This window comes from Taurulus bubalis, assembly GCF_910589615.1.
Source record: "Taurulus bubalis genome assembly, chromosome: 3".
Lineage (NCBI taxonomy): Eukaryota > Metazoa > Chordata > Actinopteri > Perciformes > Cottidae > Taurulus > Taurulus bubalis.
In genome coordinates, this window is record NC_136591.1 from 35,163,824 (window position 1) to 35,188,557 (window position 24,734).

General features: G+C 43.5%; 3 protein-coding genes across 6 annotated transcripts in view; 1 reads left to right on the top strand and 2 right to left on the bottom strand.

Moving 5' to 3' along the window:
* Window positions 1–890: 890 nt before the first annotated feature.
* On the bottom strand, window positions 891–7,270 carry rpf2 (ribosome production factor 2 homolog). 2 transcript variants are annotated; one of them, XM_079214930.1, is made up of 11 exons: window positions 7,178–7,270; window positions 5,927–6,059; window positions 5,221–5,258; window positions 4,647–4,686; window positions 4,475–4,556; window positions 4,295–4,371; window positions 3,456–3,555; window positions 3,249–3,351; window positions 2,991–3,135; window positions 2,055–2,238; window positions 891–1,123 (listed from the first exon to the last, which is right to left on the bottom strand). In XM_079214930.1, the coding sequence occupies exons 1-10, from the start codon at window positions 7,198–7,200 to the stop codon at window positions 2,056–2,058; spliced, it is 924 nt and encodes a 307-aa protein (XP_079071056.1). In that variant the 5' UTR covers window positions 7,201–7,270; the 3' UTR covers window positions 891–1,123; window position 2,055. The 2 variants fall into 2 exon arrangements, with proteins under 2 accessions (XP_079071056.1, XP_079071057.1); XM_079214931.1 differs by lacking the exon at window positions 891–1,123 and having other exon boundaries at window positions 1,677–2,238.
* Window positions 7,271–13,510: 6,240 nt separating this feature from the next.
* amd1 (adenosylmethionine decarboxylase 1) lies at window positions 13,511–21,371 on the bottom strand (the record flags this gene model as incomplete). Its single annotated transcript, XM_079215378.1, has 9 exons — window positions 13,511–13,654; window positions 13,744–13,899; window positions 14,005–14,097; window positions 14,184–14,328; window positions 15,152–15,194; window positions 16,155–16,257; window positions 16,426–16,552; window positions 17,190–17,276; window positions 21,259–21,371. 9 exons carry the CDS (start codon window positions 21,369–21,371, stop codon window positions 13,511–13,513), a joined length of 1,011 nt encoding a protein of 336 aa, XP_079071504.1.
* A 1,267-nt stretch (window positions 21,372–22,638) lies between these two features.
* cdk19 (cyclin dependent kinase 19) overlaps window positions 22,639–24,734 on the top strand; it is a gene marked incomplete at both ends in the record, with an annotated part of 39,853 nt that continues 37,757 nt past the window's right edge. For all 3 annotated transcript variants that reach the window (XM_079214899.1, XM_079214900.1, XM_079214901.1), the window contains one exon: window positions 22,639–22,766. In XM_079214899.1, the coding sequence (XP_079071025.1) occupies window positions 22,639–22,766 (128 nt within the window). The remainder of the gene's footprint in view (window positions 22,767–24,734) is intronic.

The following is a 24,734-nucleotide window of genomic DNA, read 5'->3' on the forward strand; positions in this document are numbered from 1 at the left end:
GGGGCTTCGGGGAAGCCTGCTGCTGATTGGACGCCCGTCGTTCAACCGTGACGAAGTCGCGAAACGAGTGAACTGCAGACGCACTACTTGGTTTAGTTCGTTTGGCACAACCGGATACGCAGCAGCATAATGTTTTTCCTCCATTCGGCTTACTCACTGCGGTTATGAAAGCTTTCGCTTCCCTTTTCTAGCTGCTAAAAATAGACAAACCGCAAAGCAAGCAGATGGACAGAGATGCAGGAGGATGTGTGCAGAGAGGAGAACACGACAGGGAGAAGTGTGATGTGGATGGAGGTCATAAGCCAAAGAGGCCTGAAAAGCCTCCTATGATCCCCCTAGAAGTATAGTTACTAAATAGATTGACTCAAGGCAGTTTGTATAGGATAAATACTTATGTAAAATAGTGTCAAAATGACCCCCGCAAAAAATGAAACCATATCAGTCGTTTGACTGAAAACTAGTTGTTAGTGGTACAGGCAGCCATACATTAATACCTGTGGAGGCGGCCTTTAAGTGTGTGTGTGTGTGTGTGTGTGTGTGTGTGTGTGTGTGTTATGAATGACATTGGTTTTATTGCAGTGTACACATTGCAGGACATGACCACATATTTAGAGATTTTGTCTTCTATCCTTTAAAAGAGATAAAGCTGGATTTGAGGGATTATTGGAAGTGGTATCTAATCCTAGAATACTTTTTTTTTTAATGAAAATTCAGCAAGATAAAGACTACGGGTTTAACTAGTGTGTGACGATTAAAACCATTAGAAGCGTCGCACTATTTGGGAAGAATTGTCCATTGTGTGCGCAAATAAATATGATAAATAAAAATGTGTATGTAAAATTGTAAACAAATCAGTCACTCCTCAAATTGATTTTAACTCTTTTATTGCCATGTTGTGTGTAGACAGTTTATAAAGACTATGATTGTAAACCTATAAGAATTATAATTTTGACACCTCAACTGCCACATTTTGGCCGTCCATCCTGTTTATTTGGAGGAAGAAGTGACACCAAGTACAACCGAACTATGAATAAAACAATTAAATTTATCTGGCCGTGGACAGCAGGTGAAAATTAGCCTCTCTGGTTCACTTCCAGTTTCACTGTTGATTGGTGTGCAGCCCCTGCAGAACAAACAAATAAGTAGAGTGAAAGTTTTAAATTAACTTCCATGGACTGTTGTATGGTCTGTTTGACTCTAAATGAGCCATACTTTATTAAATGATCATCATGCTGTATTGAAGACTTGAAACTAGAGAGTGAGACAAACTCATGTTTAGAATGTTAATGAGGAAATAAATCAATTGAGCAGTAGAGTCATTTTCTCAGATTTTTCTATAAAATCCGACTTCTTTTTGCAACCAGGGCGCCCCCTGATGGACAGTAGAGAGAATGCAAGTGTATGGCACTTTCACATGGGCAGAATTGCATGTAGGAATTTTCCTTTTTTTCCTATGAGCAATGAAGGTACTGTTAACAAATAAATAACAGATTCAGGCAATCTAGTGATATCCCCGCAATTGTAGTGTTAAAATCAAACAAAGTACTCTTTGTCCGAGACCAGAGTAAAAATGAGGGTAAATTCCGAGACCTTTAAAAAGTTGCCATGAATGAGCGGCACGACACAGTTGAACACAGGAAAACAATTTCTAAAAAGGAAATCTCGAAACAACCAGACGTAATTAAGAGACTGCTTTAATTCCTGTAATGCGAGTGCTGTTGGTGAAATCCAACTTTTGCACACTCCAACATACAAAACGGAAATTCTGCTCATTTCAGGCAGACAACTGCCATTGGAAAACATTTGTTGGACTTTATTTAATTTTTTTCTGACGCTATAGTGATTTCCCCAGAGAACCGAGCCATCATCATGTTCAAGACAAAGAAGTATCTGAAAGTAATAAGGGGAAAAAGAAGGTGGGGCAACACACACACACAACAATAGGGGGCGGGAATAGTAGATGTGCGTGCCGCTCCTGACCAGCACAAGCTGGCAATGCTAAGCACATGGTCAGTCTGATAAACAAGGTGACGTGTCCAGGACTTAGAAGCCACCTCAGCTCTCCACTTTGGCCACCTTGGGCGCCTCTGCGTCCGGGTCTGCCTCGACCGCCGGTCCCCTCTTCCTCAGGCCCTTCATCTTGCGCGTTTGCAGCTTGGTCAGATCCTGCTTCTGCATGTGCACCCGGCCGAACTTGGTGCCGAAGGCGTCGCGGGAAATGTTCTTCTTCTTCCTGATCTGTGACGACGACGGAGAGAAGCGTTAACGGCATGTCAGGTTGAGACTTTTGCTCGCTTGCTTTCAGAGAATGTTTCATCGTACTTTGGTCATGATTTACTCGACAATATACCAACAGAAATACTCAAGTCAATTTGTACCACTCATCCACACTGCCGGACCGTATACTCTGCCTATGTATCAGCTACATTTAATTAAATGCAAACATTCTAGATTTATTGCGCTTTATGAAAAATAGCAAAATGTGGGTTGGGACATTGTTGGGCTGCCCAGCATGCGTGGTGAGTGTCTGACCCAATGGAGGGTCAGTGCGGTGTTTAGTGCTAATGTTAGCGTTAACCTTTGAGGACAGTCTGGTTTTAAAGTTGGACCAAGCCCAACAATGTAGAGCGCAAGCCGTCCTAAAATGGTCACTGTGTAGAGGTTAAAATCGGCACATGAAACAGGCAACAATGTGGTCTCCTCTGGCGCCACCCTCAGGACAAACTTTGCTTCTTTTAACGCACTGTGGCCAGGATGTTTATGTTTAAAGAGCAGAAGAGCTCGATGGGGGTAGTAAAGTGGTTCTAAGAGACCTTTAGTATCAACTTGGTCATATGAATAAATTACTGAATGTAGTGGAGAGAAAACCCCCGTTAGGTCATCCAACAATTTCCCCGTACGCACTTTAATATTCTCATGTCCCATCAAAAGGACAGCGCACACAGAGACAGAGAGAGAGAGAGAGAGAGAGGGGGGGGGGTGATGTTTACCTTTACACCTTTGGGCCGTCTGTGAGACAACTTGTACAAGTCATCTGAAGCCAGATGTGTTCTCCTTACGACCAAGTCGAACGACGGACCGATCTCCTCGAGCTCTATCCGCGGCGTGCGGCACCCGGACTTCTTCAACAGACACCTGCGACGACAAAGGACATCAGTACCTCCGTTGTGGCGGTCACGAGCTTCACTCGGACTCATGTAGATGCAACCCAGTTCTTAATATCGTTCGTTAACCAAATACCAACTGACCTGTAGCTGCGCATGTAGATTTTCCCCTCCAGGGCCGTGAAGTGCAGAACGTGTTCTAAACCCGCCAGACGCACCGCGGTCACGGTGGGACCTCGGAAGAAGTCTGACAGGCGGGGCGGAGGAAAAGGACAAGGACTGGTGTTAGCAGCGGGACAGAAAGGAGAGGAAACGGTAGAGACGCAGTCGCAGAGCAGAATTGGTGCTCACCTATGAGCAAACTCTTGAGGCGCTTGTGTTCGGTGTCCATATCGAAAGCCTCCCCTGCGAACACCAGCATCGGCTTGGTGCCCTCGGGACATTTGGTGTTCTGCAACAACAACATAACTAGATCTTAGGGGATTGTGTGCTATTACCAGTTATCTCTCAATCACATGAGCAACCAGTAAAACAAAAAAAAAAAGACCATCAATTTTGCAGGCTGACATTTTCTTTTTTTCTTCAGCCAAGTGAATTTTTAAAAATGAGGTCACTATTGACAGATATTTAAAAATGATGGGTTTTTGCAGGATGTCTTGTCTGCAGTGTTTTGGGTCCACCTTCTGGTATCGGCTCAGCTCGCTTGGAACCTTGATTGAGGTGGTAACCAAACCAAGAACCAGGTACCATGAACTACTAATTTGCTAATGAAACCACAAAAACAGCCGTTCTAATGTGAAACAAACTGAACCTCTCGCTGGAAACGTGGCTTTGGTGAACAGATTCAAATCTGTGGTAATTAGTGAGCATATATATTTCTTTTTTTAATTTCACTTTAGGTGTAGCCTTGCTAGCCGTTTCCCCCGCTGCTTCCAATTATTATCCCAAGCTGGCGTGCATTTTCCAAACTGTTGCACCATTTCTTTTTCAGGGCAATCTGCTCCAAGACTCCATGGGAAGTTTCTGATTGGCTGATAGACGGTCTACTAAAGCCGTACATGGGGACACCCCAAACGACTGCTTAAATAACGCGTTGTTCGGTGCTCAGCGTATATCGAACTGCAAGGTAACCATAGCAACGGCAGAAGTTGTTCGCCGTTTGAACTGACTGAGAATAAAAAAAACATTACCTTGAGTTCACTCAGAGAGACGAACTTCTCAATCCCAAGTTCAATCATATCCAGCACGTGAAAGTCAAACAGACGACCTGTAGACAGACCAAAGGAACAATAACGTACATTATTATTATTATATTGTTTTCATCGAACTGGTCTCTCGATGTACATTTAATGAGCCAAAACATAACTTACCAAGCACAAGGTTGTGGGGCCGTTTCTTGTTGTGGGAGCCGAACAGGAACAGAGAGCAGTCGGACTTTTTGGAGAAAAATTCCTGATCGAGAGAGCAATGATTAGCAAAAATTATAACGTGCCCGACAGATTCAAATGTATCAAATTGTTTGGGGGCTTCTTGTACACTCACCAGGGACGTCGAGTCCTCAAACGGACGCGTTATGTTCTTCCTGGAAAGAAAATACGCAGCGGTCAGCTCAACATGTTTCTGAGAAGGTGAACGGTTTTCACTCAACATGAGACGCCGTCGTTCCTTTTCAAATCCAAATTTAGGAACAATTGCTGGATCGTGGGTTTATTTCTGAGTCCCTTGCTTTGGGTCAGTTGTTAATTTAAATTACGTTCCATAAGATTTTCCAATTGGTTTACATCTTAAAAGAGATTCGAAAACACCAATAATCTGAAAGGATAGGTATTAAGGAAATCGTCATTGTTGCTCAAATAGTTATTTTTGATTTCAACAACCATTCTGATAGTTTCATTCTCAGCAGAAACCATAACAAGAAATATTGATCGTGAGCCGACAAAATTAAATTACATGAAATAGTCATTTAAAAAGGCTCAGCTTGTATCTGCACTGAAAACTGGGATTTGAATTGCGGAGTATAGAATGTCTTAAACAAGGAAAACAAATGTCAAGTTAAATGTATTTATAACGCTCATTTCATTCAGACTTAATGTTTCCTCTTCGTAAATTCACTTACTTCTTGAACATCACAGCATTGGGCTTCTTCAAGGAATACTGCGGGGGGAAAAGAAGGAGTTTGAAGGGAGAAGGGTTTGAAGACATAATTCTATTAGTGAGTCAGCAGTTTTCAGTTTAATCCCTCTGATAATCTGTGCTACACACTCCTCTCCTCAAAGACACTTTGGGACCAGGCGTCCTGTCTCACTGTAGGCAGACTTCACTGTTATGCACGGTAGGCCACCCCAACTAAAGAGCTATAAACAGCAAAAAATTAATTAAAAAAAGATTTGATATTTTAAAATTAGAAAGGCTCAGTTCAACTAGTACATTGTGCTGATAACGTCTGTCACGCTTCAAGTAAAAAGGTGAGAAACTGCCCTCTTACATGAATCGTTAACTCAATTAATCTCAGAGGTTTAAGAATTTCTGAGACTTCAAGATCCATTTTTCTTCCTGTAGGTCACGTGCGATGCGTTGCACGAGTTGAAGTCTCTTACGGGAAGTAGCTGAACTATCCCACTTTCCAATAGAGAAATCCTACTCTATTGGAATAACATTTAAAAAAAGGGTAAATAAAAAGTCACTTAAAGAACAGTGTGACGTCATCATGGCTGGAGTCACCTTAACATCTGCACTATTAAACCTCTAAAACAGCCCGTGCATCTGTGTGAAACTAGTCGTGCCTGGAAGGTCTTTCTCTCGAGGGCAGTCAGGTTACTTACTATGTCCTTGAGGGCCTGTGTGACGGTCAGACTGGAGTTCCCCCCTTTCATAATCATGGCGGTCTTCACATCCTCAATCAGCTTGGGCGCTCTGCCCTCCAAGAAGCGCTTGGCCCGCTTTGTCTTGGGTTTTCTGAGGATGGACACACAAACAAACGCAGGGGGGAAGATGACTGTCTGCACGGTGCTGTTAATGGCAACACAAAATAATATTATAATAAAAAGGCAGTCAGTTTATTATTATTATAAATGAGCGTTAAACATGACTCATTCTGTGTTTCAAGTGTTTGTTCCATGTTATTGCTGGGTATTGTTGGTCTCTGTCCTTTGCCAAGTTAAACTAAATATAAAAAACTTTTTAAAAGTTGATTGTGCTCGAGAAAAAGTGCAATGGCATTGAAAGAACCGGCAGACATATTGATTCACAACAAATCCTAATTTTGATCATTATTGGTCTTTAATAGAATAATTATAATCAATATTATAACTCCAAACACAAAAATAATTAAGAATTTTCATAATATTGTCAATGTTAGTTAAGCTAAATGGCATATACAATACAAGATATATAAATATGGCCCATATTGACATTACAAGATTTAGTAATATCTTAAATTGACATTTCATACCTATCTATACTAACGTGAACATGATAAAAGGAAACCATATTCCCACCAAACATAACTGATTGATATTTACCTGCTGTTAAATAAACATAACACAACAGGCCGGCTCATTCCTCAACATGAACATGTGGTTACTTACTCTAGAGTTTATTTACTGTAAATACAGCTCATGTACTTAATTAAATCATTTTAGCAACACAAACGTAGACCAGAACGAGTATTTGGTACTACGGTACAATAAGCATATAAATGAAAATAGTACCCATCCCGTAGGAGCATTAATAATTGATGAATAACAGTTCATCGATGCGCCTGAGCTAACCCATGTAGCGCGTTGAAGCTAGCTAAACCAGGTACGCGCTCACGTGACTGACATGTTAAACAAGAGCTCGACTTTAAGTGGTGTGCACTGAATATAGAAGCACGTGCCACGATGAAGTTCACCTTTATGTTGGAGGAAAGCTGCGTCTTTAGTTGAGCTAATGTTAGCTGACAAGAAGCCACGCTCGGCTAACGTTGGCTGTCCTAGTTTAACGCGCACTAAACGAAGAAGACACGCGTGCGCGCGCTATGAACGCAGTGAAGTTTAAAAGTTTTTGCAGTGAAGCAACACTGTCAAACTTACACTATTCCGTCCGAATACGTCATTTTCTGTTGTTATTCGTCTTTATCCTGCCGGCTGCATGAAACGCACGCGCTGCTGTCCCCTCCACGTGAATGCGAGCGGCGGAAGACAACAGCGGAGATGTTCTTCTTCTTTGGTGGAGAAGGTGGACGACTTCCTGCCTCGAGTAAGTTACCGCCATCTAGTGGCAAAGCGCCACTGCAGGTCTGCACCCAATGTCATCCCTAAACCCCTCAAACCCTGAACTGGTGTACATATGAATGGGACAGACAAATATTGTCTAATTGTGGGTATTTATTTAATAAATATTGAAATACTCATCACAAGTTTTGATATTTATTTGGGGTAAATTAATTTCTAAAAGAAAATAAACGTCAGATTAATCATTAGAAAAGTAACCGTTAGGTGGATCCAGATGTGTGAGATACATCAATAGATAAAAAGACAGATGTTGACAATGGTCCTTTGTTGCTGCTGCTGTTGTCGTCTGAGAGAGAGAGTTAAACACTTTGTCCGTCCCGGTTCAAAGTATTACTTTATTAACAACATAAACAACCTGGTTCAAAGTATTACTTTATTAACAACATAAACAATCTGGTTCATAGTATTACTCTATTAAGGAGGTTGGAATAAAAATGAATGAATGAATATGAAAGTAAAGCCAGGATATTTTTCACAGAGAGTACAAAGCTACTAAACTGTCTCTCTGTTCAGTTTCAAACATGCTGAATTAAATACGTTATCCCACTAACCATGCATGTCATACATTTAATACACTTGATACATACACTTAACTTTAACTTTAACTTAAACACACACGTCACTTCAACATACACTTACATTAATGTCATCTGTTGTCTGAGCACTTTATCCTTATCTGATTTAGACATCATTGCACTGTTGCTGTCGCTGATTGTTGTTTGTCTCGTCTAATGTCTAATGTCTAATGTATGCACCTTCCGCCTAACTAAATTCCTCGTTTGTGCAAACATTCCTGGCAATAAACGGTTTCTGATTCTGATTCTGATATATGTGTGTCTCATATCCCTTTCTGTTGTTATGGTTTATATGCAGATTTTAATCTGATCATAAGAATATGCAGATTTGTTGACAGTGAAAAAGGAAATGGAACATTGTTGATCAAGCGCTCCTCTTGCGTCACAAGAGCAAAGTCCTCCATGCGGCCTGCGATGAGAACAGACAGCAGCAGGTGTAGAATACACACAGTACTGCTGCTTGTGCCAGTACTGCATGTGTAAGGGTCAATAGTAATCCAGAAGTATTACCATTAGATTACTGTGGTTTCTTTTGAGTTACTGATTATAAAAATGGTCATGTAGTTAGTCAGTAACTGACTACATTTCAAAGTGAACTGAACACAAACCCGTGTGTATACAGCATGTCCTTCAGGATCTGTTAAAGGAAGCCAAAAAACGTCTCTCAAGGTGGAATCATTCATGACATTTAGTTCCATGTGAGATTTATGACCTGTTTATTTTAATGAGCCTGCCGATTTCATTGAAAGCAGCTCGTGGCTCTGCAGCTAAACTCTGTCCACCAGGTGGGAGCATGTCCCAACACATGGAGGTGAAACGTCACAGCGACGTCACGATTCACTCCACATGGCTGCTGCTGCTGCTGTGAAGGAAATTTAGGCACGAAGTGAGACTCTGGGTGCATCCCAAGTCTGTTCTAGATCTGCTGATTCCCTCAATAAATTTTATTATGTATATAATAAAAATCAGAGAGAGCTGGAGAGAGGAAAGACTTGTATAACACGTAACGTCCTTTCCAGTCAGTCACGTGAGGCGGATCATTCCCGAGTGTCGGGTTTTGATGAGTTATATAATTTAAGTTTAACCTAAAACATTGAGCCTAACAAAATATTCCAGTGTTTAAGAGAAATCATAGTGTGGGTTATTTTATAATGTCACAATCAGAATTTCAAAACATACAGACGTAAATAATTCATAAATAAGACAAAAGCACGTATTTAAATACAATGAATTTGCTCTGGTGCGCAGTAGGAGAAAATGTCAAGGGAACATTTAAGAACCATAACAAAAATGTGCAAGAATTCACCATAAATTTGGTGATGACTAGGTGAGGCTCAGGTGTGCTGGTCTTGTCGTCATGGAGAGGAAATGACACGTGTTCGCTCAAGTGCTGTACTTCAAGTACTAGTTTGGGTGCATCCCAAGTCTCTAAATTGCATCCCCGTTTCCCTCACTTGCGTCCTTTCCTTGCGTCTTAGTCCCTCCCACCAGGGATGCATGGAGAGACGCAAGGAAACCAAGCGAGGAGAGAGGACGCAAGGAAATATGTTTTAAGACGTCTCATGTCTCACTTGAAGCCATGTCGGTTTCTGATGACTGCGGCCAACTGACATCTGATCACATCTGATCACATCTGATCACAGCTGATCACATTTGATCACATCTGGATAAGCTGCAGTCGCTTTAACACCTGATGGAGTTTGTGTCCATAAACATGATCATCGGAACAGAATTGTTTTGAAATTCAGATTGTCACTTCATTATAAAATAACCCACAATATGATTATGGTTTCTCTTCAACACTGGCATATTTCTTTAGGCTCAATGTTTCAGGTTAAACTTAAATGATATAACTCATCAAACCGACAGTCAGGAACGATCAGCCTCACGTGACTGAATGAAAGATACAGGTTGTAAAAAGTGTTTTAACCAGATGGGGAATCAGAAAACAAATCTAATATATAGCTTGAGTTTAATCTGTGATGTCTCTGGTATGAAACTCCAGCGATCAGTCCGCTCAGCTGCAGCGTCCAATCAAATAACAGATGAACAGCGAGGGGGCGTGTCCAACGTTAAAACACTTCCTGGAAGCTCGCGCTCGTGGCTCCTCGATCATGACTCCTTCTCGATCCCTCCTCGCTCCTCCGGCGAATAAGAGCTTTGGGACGGCCGTCAATGTGGTGGCGGAGAACCACTTCCGGTTCAATCGAGGAGCGAGGAAACGACAATTTAGAGACTTGGGATGTACCCAGACTTCCATTTCATGCTACTTTTTCCACCACATTTCAGTAGCAAATATTAGGACTTTAGGATTTTTTTACTACATTTATTTGACAGCTGCAGCTACTAGTTTGGAATTAATAAAGCAATTACAAATATGAAACTCATGTTTAAGTGAGGACTCAGCTCTAATGGGGCCAAACTGTCAAAAGTGTGCAGAGGTTTCAGGTGATTGCTATATATAGTATTTAATATAGGATAGGTACAGTAAATATCACCGAGGGGCTTCTTTGCAGCAGCCTTTGAATTCTGGGAAATGTAGGATCCAGGATGTTTATCGAAAAAGAAATGTCTTAAAGTGAGTAACTAACTGGAACTAAGTTACATTTTTACACTTATCTTTAGGGTCTCCCCTCCAGAGGAAATCAATTGGCAAATCATTATTAAACTACGTGTATACTATTCAATATGCAAGTAGACTTTGTATCAACTTCTTCCCACCTCAAAAGGACGCTCTTCGCTTTTCAATAAAGAACACTGAAAGTTGCACAGATAAGCATCTTTTTTTTATTGAAGCATCAAGCTCGTAGCACAGATATATTTAGCACATCTTGACCATCCAAAGAACAGCAAAAAGAAAGAATTAGAACAGCAAAGTTTCTCCTTCAGTACATCCTGCAACTGCACCCCCTTCTCTGACCAGGGAGGGTGGGGGGAGGGGGAGGCTTTCACTCGCCCTTCTTCTGTGATTGGCAGAAGGGAAAGTGAAAATGAACAGAAAAACAAAAAACAACACGAACATGAAGGATTCAGCTTTGAAAAGGTCCTCCCGTGACTTCAGAACAAACTGGTTTCACGACTAAACAAACATTTGGACAAAAAAAGAAAAACAAAAAGGGGAGGGGAAGAAGAAAAGATTGGTCCGCAGCAAAAAATACAAAATATATATTTTTTGTATAAAATTCTATTACCATTCAACTGCAAAACAATGCATTTTGAGTTCACTGTATAAAAAAATAGCATAATGATCCACACCAACAAGGCTAAAATGTACTTCATCTAATAACAGCTATCTTTAAACCGCTTCGCGTAATTTTGAGCAGTTTTAACAATGTGTGACTTTAAAAAAAAGAAAAGAAAAGAGGAACCGGTAACAGTCATGGCAGACAACCTCAAGTCATTTGACAGCAAGCTGAGCAGCTCATGTGAGAACAGAGACGGGCCCGTCAGGAAAAACTCTTCCGACTTCCCCTGCTGGTCCGACCGGCTCGCATGTTCCGCGAGTGATAACCGCACTGCCATGGAAGCTGATGCAACCGTACGCACGCGCCTTCAAAAAGGAACGGACTGCGTTGCGCCCCGGAGGCCGAGAGCAGGTTGAAGGCCGCCGCGTCGTCCGACTCGAGGTTCAAAAGCGCATTCTCTGGCAGGAGAAGCGTCGTGAACGCCAGGCGGGGAGGGCCGACCGGAGCGCAACAAGATACCCAATGAGGAACCGGACCTGCCTTCAGCACTCGTCCGCAACATGAAGTAGGATTAATACAGTTAGTTAGGGGGGAGGGAACTCGTTTTTTTAAATAAATGAAGTCAATGTGTTTTCCCCAAAAATTAAAAAAAACCCATCAGGATCCGCTTTCAGCTGGTAAAAAAAACGAAAAATACAAAAAAAAGCGAGGAGGGAGGTGAAGCACATAGACCTACTGACGAAGAGGAGGAAGAGACGGCACTGTCAAGCAACACGGCACCAGTAGTCACATGCACCATCGTGTCACAGGATTTTCCCCCCCCCCCCAAATGGACAAAGGGGCGTTGATCCACACACACTAAACTAAATCTGCTAAGGGTGTCACATTTTTTACCAACTCACTGCAAAAAAAAAAAAAAAAAAAAAAAACACAAAACAAATGTCTGGCCACGATAAATGTAATTAAATGGCAGCTTATGCAGCTGTTACATGTGGAATGATCCGGGATCACCCTGACATGCTCAGACCGGCGGGCGGCTATTGTGCGAGTACAGTTGTCTGTATAGGAGGGCGGGGTGGGGGGCGGGGGCGGAAAGAGACAAGAGACGATGGATATTATATGTGAAACGCTTTGCTGGGCTTACTAAGCAAAAAGTGTCTGATGGGGTGGTGGGAGACCGGCTGCGAGCCGCACAAAGGTCGGTCGGCAGAGGGCATTGTGCGCACTGGGCGAGGGAGGCGGAGGAGGAGGAGGGGTGGGGGGTGTTGGGGTGGGCGGGGGCAGTGTGGTACATTCAGCTCGAACCCGGTCCAGGCTTTTCTCTAGGGAAGTGTACATTCGAAAGATGGTGTTTTGGGGGGGCGGGGGGGGGGTGCTACATTCAGTTTGAACATTTTAACCACTTCATGTGAATGTGGAAACTATAGTGCTGAATATGAATGGAGGTAAAGGGGGGCAGGCTAAGACCTGGAGGCTTCCTATAGATACAGGGTGGAACAAAGCACAGACTACATGATTGATTGTCTGTTTCTAAGTAGGAGCACAAATGAGTGAACGCTGGTGGGAGTCGTCGTCGTCATTAAAACCAAAGCCCAGCAAAGCAGAACGTCTTTAGAGTTATTTTGTTTCCCTATCAGTGCACTTGAACCAATGGGCCGAGAACCTTTTATCCAACGTGTGCAACATTAAAACGGCAAGTATGGCAATCGAAAGGAAGGAAACTCGGAGGATTAGAACGGCCAAAAGCTTACCGCGACTTATACATTCATTTAGACTTGAAACAGAAAGAAATAAAAGGAGGTCGTCCTTTTTTCGTACCGTGAGCAAACAGGTTTGTTAAAGTGCACTCAAAAAAACTGGTTCGTGACTTATAAATAAATACGTGAGCGAATCAGGTTGGTTTGGTTGAACTTTGACAATGTTTTGTGGGCGGGGAGAGGGGGGAGGGGACACGATGAAGGAGCTGAGCGAACCGATCTGAGCATGTCAGGGGCCCCGGCCTAGTGCGGGCGGAAGCCTTGTCTGTGGGGGATGAGGGGGGACACCTGCAGGAAGGGGCGGGCGCGCTGGGAGCGGGCGGGCGGCCGCAAATGGAGCGTGTTCAATTCCTCTACATGCACCTCAAGATCACGGCAAGAGTGAGCTAGAATATCGAAACGGGGAGAAGAGCTTTCATGCAAGAGGTCTAAGTCACAAGTACAACAATGCAAACAACTCAAACGCGAGGCTAAGCCGGGGCGGAGGAAGAGGGAGGAGGAGGACGAGGAAGAGGAAGACGACAAGCTCTCTACTGGGGGGAGAAGCCGGCCGCAGGGAGGGAGCAGCCCCGAGCGGCCGCCTTTCTTTTTACGCCTCTTCTTCATCCTCAACCCTCAGCTCTGTTGGATCTGCTGGCGGCTCTTGGCGTAACTTGTGAAGACGAAATTGTACTCGTTAAATTGAGCCAGCTGGCGGTCGAGGCGCTTGTAGCCCTCCACCTTCTGGGCGGGAGAAAAGACGCTGCGACATTTGGAGCTCTGCGGGGGGGAAGAAAACAACTTTAATTTCAAAGCCAGCAATGGAAGCAAGGTTGTACTTTATTTAAAAAAAAAAAAAAAACACATACCTGATTGACAAAAAGCGTAGTCACGAACTTTCCTGGCTTGAACACATCCACCACCTTGCTGACCAGGTCGTCGTACGACGTCTGGGAGAGGTTGGTTTCAAAGCTGACGTAGGAGAACTCCGGCTCCGGGGTGATGTGGATGGTCCAGTAGGTTCCCTGGAGGGGACGACACAAGCAGAGAGAGCGCCGCGTTACAGAGACGCTCGCGGCAGTTTGGGGTGACGATAAAAGGCGCCGGGCAACTCAAACGAGGAAACTCACATCGGTCTTCATTCCATTCATTGAGTATCCACAAGGGTTGAACATTGTGGCATCGATCACAGAACCTGGTATCAGGTCACGAATTCCACTCATCTGCAACAAGAGAAGTGCGTCTCAAAACCAGGACTTCGCCACAACTCCAGGCGGGCTTTGTTGTGCGACAGCGAGACTCTACTTACACGAGTGACATCACTTGCAGAAACACCATCTTTCATATAGAACTGGTCCATAATGGCTGGATCGAGGTCGCTCATCAGAACTTCCAGCGTCTGATCCGCATGCTTGTTCTCCCAGTACTCTGGTAAGTCCAGGGTAAACAGGTACCTGCGGGTGGCAGACAGCGAAGAAGTTATTCAATTAAAAAAAAAAGGGCGGGCTTTTATGCCACAATAAAAACAAGTTAAAATATCGGTTCAAGTGAGTAAATGCCATTTGTCCCCCAAGCGGTACGGTGGCTAAGCAAGTCACTGACGTGTGGCGGCCACGAAACCCAAAGTCACACAATTATACAAACAACTGAGACTTAAAATCACTTGGTTTTCTTTTTCCCAATGGAGTCTTTGAAGAAGCTATTTAACGTACACGGATATCGTACTCGTCAAAGTCTCCATTGACAAGAACAATTATATTACCCACAGAACATAGGAGTGTAACCAAAATGTACTCATTCATAACCTGATTGGATAGATTTCTTTGGTAAGTTACGGCACTGCTTTTTGCTAACGGCTAAGTCGGCGTTTCCTTTTGAAAAACCCAGAAAATGACGCAGATGGAGTCGACCTTTAAAAGTCAGGAGGAAGGGTCAAAGTTAATGACGTCACGACAGAAAGTGCTCCTCAAAGGGCTTTCATAAAATCAGAAATACCCAGAAAACAGACTAGACCTTTTTATACCACGAGTCATCACCGTGTAGCAACATCCTGCGGTGGCCGAATTTAGAACAACACAGAAGCGACTCTGTAATCAGAGGCACACTTTGGAAGCAATTTCCTTTTCTAGCACTAGTATTTGGAGTTTTACTCCCGAGAGAAACAAGGCAATTCCTTCGACTATATATTTCTGTTACCAAAACATCCACTGATGTTAGCAACACGGTGTGGACAATACATGAAGTTTCAAACAGTATGGCAAAGTGTGTGGAGCTTACCAGCAGTCAGAGTTCAAACGTCCCATACAGTAGGCTGCACCATCTGGAGGGAGCGAAAAGAAAAGAGGTTTGACTTACAGCAGCAACCGTACACCAGACAATCTCAAATACTTATGGGATTGCATGCAGCTTCTATTGGATTTCTGTGGCACAAGGCAACTTCTTCAGCCGTCCCATTTTACGCCACAACAGATATGCAAGGGGCTCGGGTATTGCGAACCAATGGCAACGCAATCTGCTGAAGTGGTTTAATTTAGAGTGTGCTAAAAAGGTTCCTAAACTAGCGCGCGAGTCTGGGCACGACCGTGCGATATCGATTGATTTCACCACAGGAGTTACATGCAGCTAAGATAATCAAATGCCCTTTTGCCTCATTGACTGTACCAATCGTCTAACAATAGTTAAAGGGATACAGTATATGGAAAAGAACAAACTGATTATTGAATAATTGATAACGGCAAACAAAATAAACTTCATGAAATATATTTACAGGTTCTGCAGACTGTATAAAAAGGGAATTGTGTCGCCTAAATGCCTCGTCCCGCCCTACTTTGCTGCAATTGGCTAGTAACGGCTGTGATTGGCAGATTATCTGTTGGTTGCAATTTGATTTCATACGCTGTGACGTGAGCGTGTGGATGAAGCATTAGGTTGTTAAATTTGACTCATTTTGCAGCTGGCTAGTTCCACCATGCTTTGATGCTACAGCGGTTACAGAAAATAACGAAGTTGGCACTTATTTAGCGGTAGCAATGTTCTTTCCTATACTGTGACCAGAGTGTGTGGATGAAGACATACCTAACCAATCACAGCATGGAAAGACGGGATTGGTGGAACACTCTTCGGGGGGGGAGGGGGGAGAGAAAGAAAAATGCAACCGTACTAGAAGCGCTGTACCATTTTGATTTCTTTCAAATGCATTTTCAGAGCATTTTTTCAGGAAGGTAAAATGAAGCAGACTTAAAAAGGAGGGTGGTGCTCAAAGTTCTAAAATGTTGCGTACTTGGGAAAATCTGGCTGAGAAAGTCCACTTCCTCCTGGAAGTTTCGATGAGGGAACTCCTGATGGGTTGGCTTCATAAAGTTCTTGCGGGAGTAGAAGAAATTCTGCACACAAAAAAAGAAAAATGAGAGAGATGAAGAGCTGCAGGCATCAGGTAATGATACAATTCAATAATGTGATACTAGACAGTTGAGCAGACGTTTCAAGTAAATAAGACAACAGGTATTTCAGGAGTGAAGCGCTGTTGTCACAGTTGCTCAAAAGGGATGTACCTCGATGGCATCGAAACCGCAGTACTCCCTGGCGAGTTCCAGCAGAGGCACCAGTGCTTGCAGTAAGAGGGTGGTTCCGCATGTCTTCAAAATGAAACGTCTCTTGGAGACAAACATGCTACTCTCACTGTGGAAGCAAAAGAACACAGGTCTGGAACCATACTCAACGTGTAATGGGTTATACAAAGAGATTATTCCACTCATGTGATGCTGATGCTGCGTTTTCCTCCTTCCTTTTAGGTCCACTGAGCAAATCACCTTGTAAATATGGATGTCAGCGGGACCAAATATTTGTTTAAACTTGCCAAGTGGAGGCTTAAACCACACGGGAGCAGTAATTACAGGGCAGGTGCACTTCGACAGCGCTGTTGCACAACATGCTTGTATAAAACCCCAACCCATTCGAATGTTTGTTACAAGAAATGTAAGTATTTGGGAATACTACTTCACCTGCACTATACCGCTTGACAATCAGTCATTTTGTTTGCTCAAATGTGTTTTTCATATCACAGATTGTCATGTTTTTAAATGATTCTTCTCAATTAAAAAAAAAAATAAAAATTATTGTTACATCCACCATGGATCCAATCCATACAATGAAGGCTGTGCAGAACTCGCCTGTGACCTCTCGTCACCCGAGACAGAGACGGCGCTGTCGAAAGCAAGCGGCTTACAGGTGACCGCTGTCTAATCCTGCCTACCTTGTTAATCAGTTGGGGAAACAGAGGAGACGTACTGCGTGTAAAAAAAGACCCGGCACTCACCTGAGTATATAAGCTTCCTGCTTGTCAGACTTTGTCACACTTATGATCAAACAATGCACATTCTCCAAAAGTTTGTCCCACTCAAACCTAAAAAGAGAGAGACAAATTAAATGTTAGCACTTTGGTAAATACATGGAAGTAAATCCCACTACAACTTGGGGTTTTCCCCCCACACACTAGACAAAGTGGAGTTGAAAATGACTGCTTCTCACTCGATTCATTACCTCAGTAAACATTGTGGACACGAGTTTAGCTACATCCATGAAAACGTATATTAAAATATATTAAAGTGGAATGTCAACTAAGGTATCACTTCCGTTCCCTGGTTGCGAAAATGGCATGATGTGACATCACAATGACCATGTTCACTTCTTATATACAGTCTTATAGTTTGACCATATCTTTTCACAAGGAAGGCACATGCTCTCCAGCGTAAGTCACAACAGTGAGGGATGGATTACGGTGCTGTGGGAGGTAAGAAAGGAACCAAATAATAATCTCAAATAGATATGGAAAGGGTTGATGATATCGGCCCCACGTCATCAAACTGAAAAAACTAATCTCAGACACGAGCAGGCAACTGTCAGCACTCTCCTTGACGACGACAGTACCAACCATCGCTCAAGACAGCTGCAGTGCAAAAGTAGCTGCGTCACGTTCTCATTACAACCTCGGGAAGGGCAGCCTGGGCCCATTCCCAGCGTCCACAGTGGGAAGCACAGCCGCGCAGAGAGCCGGTCGAGACGGACACCGCTTAATGGAGAATTCGCCAGCAGCCAGTGTTGCATAGTTCACTCTCCCGAGAGATTGGACGGGAGTCGACAGCCCTTTTCTGGGGAACGCAAAATAGTCTCGACAGCACCGGTCAGAAAGCAGAAGTGAGCAATCAGTCACGTACTTTGCCGAAATTCAGGAGTAAAAGGGAGGCGATTGCGTTTGCATAAATGTTTTGTGGCTTGCTGAATCATTTTCCATCCAGCTCAAAAGAAGCCAGGACGCTACGCCATTTCCTTTTTGTTTTCACCTGGTTCTTTGTCAGTTGAATCAATTTGCTCATTTGTTCCTGATTTAGGTGAGTCGGTCAGGACTAATGCTGCGTTCACACCAAACGCGTTGCGAATTTGACGCGCGAGCAAATTACATGCAAAGTCAATGCACAGACATGATAGTTTGCGAAAAAGAGAATTTTCCGCGGAACGAGAGTTTGAACTCTGGCGAAAAATTCGCGTGACAACTTCCTCATCTCTAAAACATATGTGTCTGCGTAGGATGCAAACGGACCAAAGCAATGGCAGCATCGCCTGGTTCAGACTGTTAATGCCGAGATTTAAATATCACCAATACAACGAATAAACAAGTGACATTCTATTTTTGGAGGTTCACGTTTTGCCGTTAGCCGTCCCTACCGATGTTCAAAAAGTGGCCCCTGCTACCGATTGCAACAAAAGGCCAAGTACAAGTCGCCAATGGCAACCCTGGCAATCAAAAGTCTCCTTTTCCCAACTTTAGCCTAAAGCAGAAGCAAACAATACTGCGCCAGACTGATCGGCATTATAGACACCTCAACCATTTGACCCTCTCTGGTCGCAATGTGGTCAAATGTGGTTTTAACAGTGGAAAAAAAGTGGAGCTTAAGGACCTTTTCTAGCCCTTATCGTGCAAACAAACGAGGATTTTTTATTTCCTTTACTCCTTGATGACATCAGAGGTGTTGCAACGTGCTGGATCATAGCAGAGGCCCGACGTTACCGGAGACAGGTCCCGTTTCAGTGTGAAATGCACACCACAGGCTATTTCTGGTCGCTCAGAAGGATCAGATTCTCCACGGAGAAAAAGAGCACTGGAGAGTTTTCATCCATGTCACCAGACACGAGATGACGGATTCGTGGAAGAGAGAGGTCTAGTGGCACAGCGTCAAGTCACTTCAGATAAAAACGCAAGATGTCATGACTAAACATTTAGCTACAGAGCAGATGGGGGCTAGGGTCTACATTCAGGAGTGTGTAGACCCAACATGAACCGGCCTTCAGGGGTGGTTAGACTGCTGCAGGGCCCCCCGAGGGCAGGACGGCGGAGGTAATGTGAGCGAGCTCCACATTTATGAATCGGGTGCCCTTGTGGACTTATTTGGACATTGGCCGATGCCCAGCAAGAGCCTGATCCACCCGACAGCGTCCCCTCTTGAGCTGTTAATCTGCCCTCTGGCTGTAAATTAATGCCGGGCCTCATTCACCCGAACGGCCACACACTTTCCTAAAACACCCGACCTCTAGTGATCTGGCTAATGGCCACAAAAGTCACCCGTTTCAGCCTTGAAACTTGCCATTTCTCTTAATGATACAGCAGCGCTCTGACAGATGGTGTCAAGCGATTGCAATCAAGAGAAAATATGCAACTTGGCTGTTTTTTAAACAGCTAACCATGCCTTCCCACTAACACTTCCAGTTGCCCTACTCTCACACTGAAGGATCCCCAACTACCCTCAGTGGTCATGACATTAAGCACAAAACGCTGATATGACCCGCCTCAGTGATATTGCAAGCCATCTGATTGGCACAAGCACAGCAATAAATAAAGTTTGTGTCAACATACTTTTTTTTTAACCATTAATTTCTCAGAATGTCCCATTGCCTGGGCCAGACTTGAACGCAGCCAAGTGCCTCTGAGCAAATCACAGTAGGGGAGACCCCTCTAACCAATCACAGGCACTGGGAGGAGAGCGCCTACATGGCTGGGAACGTGACCAGAACTAAGGGGAAGGGGGGGGGGGTCCTTCATGCGATAGCGGCCGAACTCTAACAGCAAGTCTTGGGGCCGCCATGCCAGTGGATTTGTTTAAAAAAAAAAAAAGATAAACGTCATGATAAAAGCACAGCCATGTGATCTCAGCCTGCCAAAACAAAAAAAACATGCTCACTCCCGGCGTCTGTGTAATCATAGCGATCATACTGTGCATGCATCCGCGCTCTTTGGATGCAAAACATGTGCCATCTGGTTGAGCAGAAACTAACATGGTCTTTACGCGAGCTGTGACTTGTACTAGTGACCCGTCGGTGTGGCTCGCGTCGCCGCACACAGGAGACACGCGGTGACGACCACATGCTTGACATCTTAAGAGAGCCCCCTCCCCCTCGTAGTTGAATGACGCAGACAAATATAAGCTCCCCATTCATTTAGAAGAAGAAAATAAAAGAAACACAACACTATCGAAGAGCTATTGGGCGACGTATATAAAATAGCGTCGTGTACATATGTTGCACTTTAATGTAAGGTTAGTGAAACTGTCCCAACACCAATGCGGGGGCAATAAAACGCGTGCGCACCGATAGGGGAAAATAAAAGATGGACTTTTTAATTTTTTTTTTAATTAAAAGGATCCAGCCCGTGTAATGTTGGCTCCAAGGTGAGTTGCCAGGTAACCTAGCTGTTAAGGCGCGTTCAAGTTATACAGTCGCGCGAGTGGGAAACCAGCAGACGACGGCTGGACGTGTGTACGTTTTCTCCCTGGAAGTAGCCAGCCAGCCAGCCAGCCAGCCAGCTAGTTAGCTAGCTGGCTGGCGTTAACCGTGAGCTATAAACGGGGTGCCAACTTTCGTTCAAGGCGGCTATTAAGCGGTTTACCGTTTCGCTGCCGCTCACCATAACCGGCGAGGGAGCGTGCCAGACGTTTATAACTGCCATATAACATGGTTTCATGTGCTGGAGAATGAATGACTCAGCTTGGTAAAGGGGGAGGTGGCCATTTTCGAGTGCCCGTGTTAGCTTGCTCCCTGGTAGCCGGCGCTAGTGTCAAAATGTGGCTTGCTAGCTAGGAATGGACCCCAGCTAACTAGCTGGCTGGCTAGCTAGCGGGAGTATGAACTCACGACTATATAGAATAAAGGAGTTATGGATGTAATAAAACAAAACCATGTTGTCACGTTAAACTGGTTCCATGTCACGAATGAATTGTGAGAATGAAGCCAAGCATGTGGCCGGCGTTTCAGCAAACATGTCCATATGCTACTGCTGATGCTGCTGCTGCCGAGGACTGACGCGACACTTTGAGAGACGTTCAAAGAGCACAAACCTTGGGATGGTACGGAGGTCCCCGGTTCCTTTGGTCTCATCCTGCCGAGAGAACCACACCTCCAAAAGCTTCTCGGTCCCCTCGAAGAAATGTGCACCATTATCTTCCATCATGAGACAACAGACACCCAACAAAAAATATTAAACTTCGGTTGTAACGTTTACAACTTGATGAATCCTTCTTCGATCCGTTATAATTTATTGAGGTACAGTCCTTTAAGCAATCCAGGTGTTGATTTTCTTGTGTTACCGTCTTCCCTTTTTCAGAGAATACCGTTAGCGAGTGCTAGCTAATATCGCCGGCCATACTGTGTAGAGCACTGAATGGAGATGGCGCGATGAATTTATATGGTAGTCCTCTTACGTCAGTCTCGTGTTGGGCCAACCAGGTCGTAGGACTCTGGTTTGTGACATGCGATTGGTTTTGGGCCACGTCACTCATGGTGGAAACAGGGGTTTCCTCACGTGACGTTCTATTTATTTTCTTTACAGCCTGCAATGGTTTTGTGCACACACATACAGTAGACCAAATAACATTTAAGAAGAGTATTATATTCAAATAACAGTAAGCAATGTTCATGTAAGACCCTATTTAAAAACGTGGCACGCGTGAATACATATAATTATATATTATCTATAATTTAGAGCTCCAATATGCTTTTTTACCTGTTTATGTAAACATGTACTTCTCTGACGTGTGTATTGCTTGTGTACATAACAAATACATGTCTGAGTATGCTATTACTGCTATGTAGCGTCGCACGATAATATAATATATACCACTCAGAACAGTATTGTAACAGTATTATATAATCCATTATAACTGCATACGTCCGCAAGTAACACCAAATAAAAACAAACATTTGTGTTGGATCTTGCTTTGGAAATTGCCATTCATGATGATAATAAATAAATAATTTTACATTAACCATGACAATAATAGTATGGTAATTACATGACCATTACATTAAGTATATATATATATATATATTTCTATGTAATTTAAAATATATATAAAGAGTATAAAGTATATACTTTGAACTAACAACCCTGTTTGTACACAATGAAATCCAAACCACTGTTCATGAGCGTTCGTGGGTACGGAAAGTGTAACAACCCGCAGCAAAAAACGCGGGCTGTAGTTTCCGCTTCCTCCGCTCAACGAGCCGGTGAACCGCGGCGCCTCTCAAAAGAACTACACTTCCCAGCGTGCCTCGCGCGCCAATTAGAAACGTCAACGAGCCAGTGAACATTAAGCGGAGCAGACCAAAATCCCAAACAAGGAAATGGTGGGGGAATAAAACGACTAGATTATTTAATTAATGCATGTGATAATTAATATTTTATTTTATTGTAAATTAAGACGTATTTATGGGTTGAAATGGACTACGACTTCAAAACAAAGCTGGCGGCCGAGAGAGAGAAGGTGGAAGATCTGTTCGAATATGAAGGTTGCAAAGTGGGTCGCGGCACCTACGGGCACGTTTATAAAGCTAAACGCAAAGACGGGTAAGATAACCGTGAACGTTGTTGTTTGTACGGACACGGTGCTTTTTCTCCGGACACCGCGGCCGTGTGTGGACCGGGGCGTTGGGAGTGGATAACTCGTGTCTCTATGTTTTTGTTTTCATGTAACGCACTCACTCGCCAACGGTCCCCCCTTCCTCCCTCCTCCCTTCTCCCTCCTCCTGTCCTCCTTTTTTTAATGCCTTTACACTGCCACCGTCCAGCACGTGACAGTGCAATGCACGTGTGAATACAACGTAAATACACTTCTTCGGTGTCACTATTTGTTGCAACAGCCGTACAATTGGCAAATGCCCAGTTGATAATAGTACCTAAAACCGTGACGTTTTACTCTATTGTGAAATGGGTTTCATACTGAAAGTAGTGCGTGCATTGCTCATCTTGTTCTTCTTCTCATTTTTAAACATGTATCTTAGTTTGTCTGGGCTGCTGGTCAAACAAAGTAAGAAACAGTGTGATAGTCTGAAGTGGTGACGCACTGATCCCACATCTTAGATTGGTTTTGGTGCCTTTAATGACCACGTCACTGTTGTTATAACATTGTAATGTTGTCATAGAGTTGTAATAAGGCAATTTTATAAACCTGGGTTAGGGTTAGGGGGTTAGGGTTAGGGCGTTAGGGTTCACGATGTTATTCACATTTGAGCTTAAAAGACAGGTATTCTATGTACACAGAATATTCTGGATTCTGTATTTCCTCTCTTCTTCATTGACTCGCCGGGTTGTAAAGCTGAGTCAAGGCTTCAGGCGGGGTCTTATCGTGTTCGCTGCTACAACATTGGATAATACAGACGTGACGTGAGGTCAAAAGGTGAACACAGGCAGACGTCTCCGGCATAATACTGAGAGCTTTGTTTAATGTTGTGAGGTAATCACATCCTTAAGGGTATTATGGATTTAGTGCCGGGGATACAGTGTAATTAGCTTCTTTAAAAGACGCTGGGCAGATTAAAGAGGAAATACAGTGAGACGGCTGATATATTCCAACACATACTCATTCCAACATGTCACATACTGACTCTTTGTCTTGGTAGCATGCTCAGGTTTTGGTGGCAAATTCTTCATTTTGGGTTAAAATAGGTACCTAAACTTAGGTTTAGGCAACAAAACAACTAAGTGGTTTTCCTAATTTAGGCGTTATTGTTTCATGCAGGTGTTATAAAACCTTGTTGCTCGGTTAAATGCATCATCAGACTGCCCTTGCATTCAGTCTAACTGTCCTAAGAAGAAAGTGAAGTAGCTAGTAGCTGTAGCGGTGTTTTACTTCTACATGCTTTTTCCCGATACTACAAAATGATATATAAAATCCATCAAGAGATCAACTTGTTCAATTTGAAGTGACTGTACAATGTACACGAAACATTGAGAAGGACAGCAAGTAGATAACTTTACTTTTACTACATTTTTTTGCGTTCAAAGCAATGGCCCTGACATTCACCTCAATACTTTTGACACAATACTACAACTTGTTATGGTTGTTTCTGTCCTTGGAATGTGGAGAGCCTGCATTTCTATTCTCAGAGGCTGTAGACAAGACCCTTTCTGTCCCCAGCGCACAACGTTCCAGAAATGAATTATCACACATGCCTGTTTTTTAAATGTTTCTCGGCTTCACACCAAGAAACAACGCACTGCAACTTCACCAAGTTAGTCCCAGCTGGCAGTAAAAAAAGGACGTGTGCCTGAGACAAGATGTGAAGATATGTTGCCAGTGTTTTAAAGAAGTAGGTGGAGTGTTTCCATACAATCCTCGCGCCTTTGGAGAAGCCATTACGATAAACAAAAGCACCAGTGTGGGTGCATCTCTCTGCTGCCCACATGACCTGTGCGCTATCGTTTTGGCACTGTTATCACATTTTTAATAAAACACTGCGACACATAAAGATTGTGTACAGCGGATACGCTATAAGGGCTATGATTCTGGGCTCCATGTCGATGTAGTTGTAACTT

Coding starts and splice junctions, on each gene's coding strand:
- rpf2 (XM_079214930.1), bottom strand. CDS start 7,200: ATGACGTATTCGGACGGAATAGT. Junction 4,687..5,220: donor AATGCTGTGATGTTCAAGAA/GTAAGTGAATTT, acceptor TTTTCTTTCCAG/GAAGAACATAACGCGTCCGT. Junction 3,352..3,455: donor CCTCAAGAGTTTGCTCATAG/GTGAGCACCAAT, acceptor CCCGCCTGTCAG/ACTTCTTCCGAGGTCCCACC.